We start from the raw sequence: 7,418 nt of genomic DNA, 5'->3' as shown, positions 1-7,418 counted from the left end.
TAAACAACATTAAAAAACACATCTAAAAAAATTACATCAATATAAATAAATTTATACTTCATTATTAAAGTCAAGGAGATATTTTAAAAAATACAAGCAAATACAAATAATTTAATAATTACTTTCATACTTTTAAAATAAAAATAATCAAAGTTTTATTATAACTAATTATGCAGTTACAATTAGCAAATATAGAAATTAAACTTTACATTAATTAATTTTAATAGAACATAACAATTATAATTAATTTTGTATGTTGTCATTTAATTATAAACTACAAATAAACGATAATCTTTTTAATGATTATTCAACATTTATATTTACAATTAATTTTTATTTTAGTTTCTACAATCCATAATTTTAAATGTGTAAGTTATATTTTATCTTTGCAATAAATTTTTGAAGTGGTTAAAATATTTTCAAATACAAATAATTTCTTATTTAAAATTTAATTTACAAAAAAATATTTTCAATAACCGCACCAGGCTTATGGAATGATAAAATTTTGTATATACTAATTTATCAGTAATAATATAGAAATGTTGCGGTAAGAAAATATAAAAAATAAAAATATTAATTCAATTATAATTTATTTAAAACTTTGTATTAGAACACGCGTCAGGACCTTAGGAAGTTATTTGGAAGTAATGTGGAAGGAGGCGCATAACTATCTGATACTCTGATTAACTTGATAAGTAACTATTGAAAAGCGCACCCTATCCTGAGTTCAAAGTCTCGAAATAGTGCCACGCAAGATCCCACCCACCAAATGAACAGTCAAAAATGAAGAAGGACCACGGTTTCAAATACAGCCAGATGCACGGTAATTATTCTCTTTATCCAGGACAAGATAAATGGATAGTGTTGTGCTGATGGTCATCTCTTTCTCTCCCATCTGCGAAAGCCGAGGGAGACCCACCGTAACAAAAACATTACATAACCCAAAACAACACATCACAACACCTATTCCCTCTTACCACACCTAAATAACCTTAAAACTTCCATTTCATGTCTCGGATCCCGTGATTCGGATCCCCAAGACCCGCTCCCACAGCCTCCTACTGTCCTTTAGGCGGATCCGGCTGCGAACGTGCCATGACCCGACGGTGCTCCCATTGCAGCCACAATGGGCACAATTCCAGGACCTGCCCCAATCGTGGAGTTAAGCTCTTCGGAGTCCGATTAACCGACGGGTCGATCCGGAAGAGTGCTAGTATGGGTAATCTCACCCATTATGCTGGTTCCGGGTCCGGACCTCTCCATGTTGGGTCAAACAACCCGGGTTCTCCTGGTGAAACCCCCGATCACGTTACCGCGGCCGATGGTTACGCCTCCGAGGACTTCGTTCCCGGCTCTTCTTCTAGCTCCCGTGAAAGAAAGAAGGGTTGGATTCCTTATCTAAAAAAAGATTACTTTTTTTTTACTGGACTTGAAGGTTACTCGGGGAATTGCATGCTGGTTTTTGGAAATTGGTTGGTAGTTGGAATGTTTTTTTTTGTTGGTGTGTTTACACTGGTTGATTGAGTTAGGTGGAGTTGATTAAATTGGGATAATTGTGTGGTTTGTCTGAGTTTGGATTACGCCAGTTTTGGTCAAAATAATCTTTCTGTTTTTGTCTGGTGTCACTGTGGGAATAACTAGACAAGAAAGGTACTAGTTAGCTTTATGAAGGGTTTTTTTTTTTCATGATTGAATTGTTTGAGTGTTTGTGCGAAGTATGTATTTGTGCTTGGCTGGCTAGATTTTGAATCTGGGAAATGTTTAGAAATGGATTGAGTGTGTTTGTATTCTGTAATTATCATGTTCTCTGAGAAGAAGTTGCTTGTGTGGCTCACTGAAGGTTCTAATCGGTAAGGAACTTGTCTGTCTAAGTTTTTGCTAGTTTGACCTGTGAAGAAGACCAGGTTTTGAGCCAGATTAGCCTAGAGACATCTTATGCGCCTATAGACAGGTTTATTATGCTTTCTATTGGATTACTTTTAGTTTGATTTGAAAGTGTACCGTAATTATGGCGGTACACTATGTGCATACATTTCTCTATTTCAGCTGCATGGAAACTGCTGCTGTAGTTTTTGGACATTTTTGTTTATAATATAAAAGGTAACCAATTAGTTCAAAGAGGTTTATGTAAGTTTAACAAGCATTGATGCAGGGTCTATACTGACTGATGCTCATGCTAGATATATCAGAAGATAGGGTGACAAAAAGACACTTGTAAGTCACAAGGCATTTAAATTTTTTGCTACTAATTGCAAATAGGACATGTCCTGTTCATAAAAAAGATGGTATATGAGAACACCAATTTGATTATACAGTTCTATATGTTTCATTCACACTGTAAACATGATTGATATATTGACTAAGTCTGGTTCCTAGTCCCCTCTTTGCCTCATACTCACCCACCCATAAAATATTTTTGAAACTCTTGTTAGAAAAAGGTGGGGAGGGGGTCACCTTGTTCTTGAGTCATATTCTTCTTGTTAATTGACTCCTTGATACTTCAAGGAAACACCTGGTATAGGCTTAGATACTGTAGTTTCATTTTCCACCTTATTTTTGAAGTTGATTGAGTCATTTTGTAACATCTAGGCATGATGTTGGGGGTGTACTAGAGTGTAGGTGGAGGAATAGGTCATATGATCTATCATGGGCCTTTTACAATCACTTGGTTAGTTTGGTGCTTGTATTCACAGTTATTACCGTACTTATATGTATAATGCAGAATTACATTAAAAAAACTTATAAAATAAAATCTCAACATCTCAATCTTGGATTACGAATTAGTCATAAATCTTTATAATATTGTAATTAAAAGTAAAAAGACTAATGAATGCCCCACACAGGAGGACTTCAATTACAAAAACATGATACTCACCTCTTTCCTGCAAGCCCTGTTTTATCTAAAACGTTTTAATTTAAACTAATAAAACGAAGGTTTTAGTGAGCATCCAAGGGACATAATAACATCATATATTTTATGCATAAACTGTTATAACATTACATGCTTAACATGTCATCACATATAAACCATGACATCAAAACACATAACATTCTCGTAGCTTTATAATCTTTCTTAGCATTTACTACTCTAGCTTTTCTTTTCTGTCTTATTGGCAAACCTGAGCTTATAATCTCAAGGAGTGTCCTCCTTGATTTTGCCATACATCCTTCCCTTGTCAAAGAGAACCTAAAGGGGCTCTTTGACAACCAAGGGGTGATACCATCTTTTGAGAACCAAAGGAGATGAATATTCTTTTCTTGTAAAAAAGGACGTTCTGTCTTAATATTCTTTCCTTTTAAACATAACTTTTTATGTATATTTTGTGGAGTGTCAACCACTATTTGGAGAAAGAAGGAGTTATTATCCTTCTCTTGCCAAAGAGGGTGTACAGTCTTATAAATGCTTTCTTATAAACAATTATTTCTAAGTCATTCTATGAGGTAAACATACAATTCATCTTTCAACTAGGAGGCCAACATATCAGTCATATATGGAATAAAATATTCATATTTGTTTATATAGGGGAATTACATAACAATTAACAATCGTAATAATAGGGGCATTTCATATCACCCAAACCCTTCAATCATGAAAAGGAACACACATATATATAGTCAATCAATAGCTATAAAATCCCATAGAAACTCACTAGTAATGTATTGATTTGTCTAAACTCTAATGGAACCCTAACACATTCATTCATAAAGTTTAGGAAACATATAAATTGATTCAAATAAATTATCCATACAATATGGGAAGTGGGAAGCGTACGGGGGGGGGGGACTTACCTGGAGACAATTGACAATTCTCTAAGAGGGTGTCTAGATTTTCCATTCCTCTTTCCTCTATTCATTAACTTTTCTCTTCCTTCCTTTCTCAAATATGTGTGCTCTATTAGAATATGGTGTGGCTTAGGGTTTATAAATCTTATTTTTCTTTAAAATTCCATTTTTTTTCTCTTGACTTCGTTTATTTAAATTATAGTATTTTCATGGAAACTATATTTCTTAGTGCTTTCATATTACATATAGTTCCAATAATTAGATCATAATGATAACTTGTCTCTTTTGTTTCCTACTTTAATGGTGTGTGAACGTTTATGCAATTTTGTGTTTTTTATTTTATTTTCACATTATGCTTAACTATTGTCCTATCTTCAATATATTTTCTTTCACATTTTTCTGATTCTCTAACTCCCCACTTTCTAAAGAGCCCTGAAGAGAGTAAAATGTGTGAAGGATGAAAAAGGCAACATGTGCCTATGGAATAAAATATCATTGAAAGATGTATTAGAAATTAAATGGGATGAGCTTACTGAGCATAGTTGATGCCACCTACATGCTTCCTGCATATGATACAGTCCTAGTTGGGGATTCGAGAGCAGAATTAAATGGGATGAGATGGGAGAGTGGAGACAAGTTGGAAGCTTGTGGCTTCCATTTAAGCAGAATTAAAAGAGTATATGAAATGTGAGGCTAGCTAGAGGCACATCTATCCTACCCTAGAGGTGAAAACCTGGAGAACCAGAAGTGGTGGGTGATGTCAACCATGGGATTAAGTGGGGTGGATAAAAGGGATGAGTGGCTCAGGTGTTATTTGTTACAAAAAGGTATTCAAACATAAAGAAAAACTTACTGCACGACTATAAGCTCAATGAAGGTGAGATGTAGTCAGGCGATTAGAAACCAACCAAAAAATAAAATCAATGTATTTGAGATGAGAATTTGACAGTGGATGTTTTGAACATACAAGACAAGATAGGATTTGGAAAGAATGAATTAGAGAGAAAATTGGGATAGCACCTGTAGTAGAAAATCTATTAGAATATTCCTTAGGTGGTTTTGACATGGATAGAGAAGACCTGTTAGAGCTTTAGCAATAAAAGTATATTAGATGGAGGAGGAAGAATTATATGGAAACCATTAAGAATGACTCAGGTAAATTCTGTGTATAGATATGATTCACAATAGAACATTATGGTGTCATTTGATATCATCTAACTGACCCCCCCAGTGGGTAAAACCTTGGTTTGTTGTTGTAAGCTTAGCTCTGACGAGGATTACAGAAGCCTAAAAGATTTTAATTTGTCATCCATTTCTGGTCAAGCACAATTTTTTATGTTTTTATGACAAGGTTTAATTTACAATTTCTTTTGTACAGGTGTTCCCTGGACTGAGGAGGAACATAGAATGTTTTTACTTGGATTGCAGAAGCTGGGCAAAGGTGATTGGCGTGGAATTGCAAGGAACTATGTTATATCAAGGACACCTACTCAAGTGGCCAGTCATGCACAAAAATATTTCATCAGGCAAAGCAACGTGTCCAGGCGGAAAAGACGGTCCAGCTTGTTTGATATTGTTGCAGATGAAGTTTGTACCCTTATTTATCAAAATGCATACCATGAAATTGATGCTGCATAATTTGTTCATTACTTCATGGGCATATATTAGATTATCCAAATATGCTTCTTTCTTTGAAGATAGTGTGATATGTTCTGACTCCTGTGACAAATAAGTTAGTTAATCTCAAAAAATATATTGATGTCTGTAATTGATGAAAATTTCCCATTTCCTTTCCTCTGCAGTGGATTTTACAAGTTTGGATCTTTACTAGCTTCCGTGTATTGATAGCTTTTGTTTAGATTATATTTCATAACATTGCCCTAGGGTAGTTTAGAGATAAACGTTGCATTTTCTCATGGATGCTTTTTCGAGTTGTTATTAGAAATATGTAATTTCCCTTTGTCCTTGAACCCTTCTAATTTTTCTAGATTTCTTGTATTTTTTGTTGTGATTTTTCAGGGAGCTGACACTCCAATGGTACAGCAAGACTTCTTGTCAGCTAATCAGTTACCGGTTGAAACAGAAGGCAATAACCCCTTGCCTGCGCCTCCTCCCCTCGACGAAGAGTGTGAATCCATGGATTCCACAAACTCAAATGATGGAGATCCTGCCCCATCAAAGCCTGAAAACACACAATCATCTTATCCAGTCTTATATCCTGCATACTATTCTCCAGTGTTCCCGTTTCCTCTGCCCTATTGGTCCGGATACAGTCCAGAGCCCATCAAGAAGGAGACGCATGAAGTGCTGAAGCCAACTGCAGTACATTCTAAAAGCCCTATCAATGTTGATGAACTGGTTGGCATCTCAAAACTGAGTTTAGGGGAGTCTATTGGTGATGCAGGCCCCTCCTCCCTGTCTCTTAAACTTCTTGAAGAAGGACCCTCGAGACAGTCAGCTTTCCATGCAACACCGACATGTGGCAGTTCAAATATGAATGGCAGTGCCATCCATGCAGTTTAACTGTGTGCCTCGTCTTCCGAGGAAGGGATTGTTATGTAAGCATTACCGTTCAATGCCGGGCTCAGAATGTGGTCTTGTGTTGTTCATCATACATCTGTTTGTGGGGTAACCTAAATAATTTTTTCTTTGTCCATTCACAGTGATTAACCTAGTTTATTTATTTGCTTGTAGGCAGTAGCGTCTAGGAGTTACTTGGGGTCTAAACTAAAACTTTATGTTCGTTCAGTGATTTTATTTGTCAGGGTTATGTAAAGTTAATGTTTGATTGTGCAGTTTGACAATGTACCAAGTTGTGAGTGCTGGATTAGAATGTTTGAAGTGATTAACAGAGTGAGACAGAAAATCAAGAACTGTACTTCCTTGGTAGGGTTTGAAATGGGTTGAGATAGGTTAAACTCACTTTGAATCAGCTTACTTTTTCCTTAAATCTAAACTATCTAATGCATGGGTTCAAATAACTTTATCACACTGGTGCAATTAATACCTTATCAATCATCTTAAATTATATAAAATAATTGCACCAATCATCTATGTTTGATTGTTTTAGTTTTATTTAATATAAGTTGGACAATCCATTTAATATAAATGTGTTTTTTTTCAGGTATGGTTAAGTTTTAAAAACCCTTATTTGCCTTGGATTTTGTTTAAAGCTTAGTTTAGAGCTCAACATTTTAAAGATGTCAATATATATATATTTATTTATTTGGGTGTTTCTTCCTGCACCCAGAACAAATTTCTTCTTCCATTCCATCATTTTCAGAAAAGACTATTTTATTCCTTTAAAAAATAACTTTCGGGTTTCTCCTCTTTTTAATGTTCCCGGAACATATTTTCTATAATACATTATATGAATTCTGTATTTATCAAAAATAAAAAATGTGTTTCCAAAAAATATTTTGGAATGATTTTTTTTTTCTTTCTGATTTTCTATTCTAAAACATGTTTTACTTACTAAATATCTTTTATTTCAAATAGGGTTTAATCAGTGTTATTTCTTATGTTAAATAGGATGGATTTTTGAATATTATGGATTGTGTTTTGAATGATATTATACGATAAAAATGGTATAAAATTGTATTCATACATTTGGGATAATGTATGAATTGATATTT

General features: G+C 34.5%; 1 protein-coding gene across 1 annotated transcript; it reads left to right on the top strand.

The window, feature by feature from the left end:
- The first annotated feature begins 663 nt into the window (after nucleotides 1-663).
- On the top strand, nucleotides 664-6,632 carry LOC137808102 (transcription factor KUA1). The gene is made up of 3 exons (XM_068609052.1): nucleotides 664-1,384; nucleotides 5,162-5,370; nucleotides 5,803-6,632. The coding sequence occupies exons 1-3, from the start codon at nucleotides 1,096-1,098 to the stop codon at nucleotides 6,304-6,306; spliced, it is 1,002 nt and encodes a 333-aa protein (XP_068465153.1). The 5' UTR covers nucleotides 664-1,095; the 3' UTR covers nucleotides 6,307-6,632.
- Nucleotides 6,633-7,418: the final 786 nt, after the last annotated feature.

This window comes from Phaseolus vulgaris, chromosome 3, assembly GCF_000499845.2.
Source record: "Phaseolus vulgaris cultivar G19833 chromosome 3, P. vulgaris v2.0, whole genome shotgun sequence".
In the NCBI taxonomy this organism is placed as follows: domain Eukaryota; kingdom Viridiplantae; phylum Streptophyta; class Magnoliopsida; order Fabales; family Fabaceae; genus Phaseolus; species Phaseolus vulgaris.
This window is presented reverse-complemented; position numbering and strand designations above follow the sequence as displayed.

Coding starts and splice junctions, on each gene's coding strand:
- LOC137808102 (XM_068609052.1), top strand. CDS start 1,096: ATGACCCGACGGTGCTCCCATTGCAGCCACAATGGGCACAATTCCAGG. Junction 1,385..5,161: donor CTCCCGTGAAAGAAAGAAGG/GTTGGATTCCTT, acceptor TCTTTTGTACAG/GTGTTCCCTGGACTGAGGAG. Junction 5,371..5,802: donor TTGATATTGTTGCAGATGAA/GTTTGTACCCTT, acceptor GTGATTTTTCAG/GGAGCTGACACTCCAATGGT.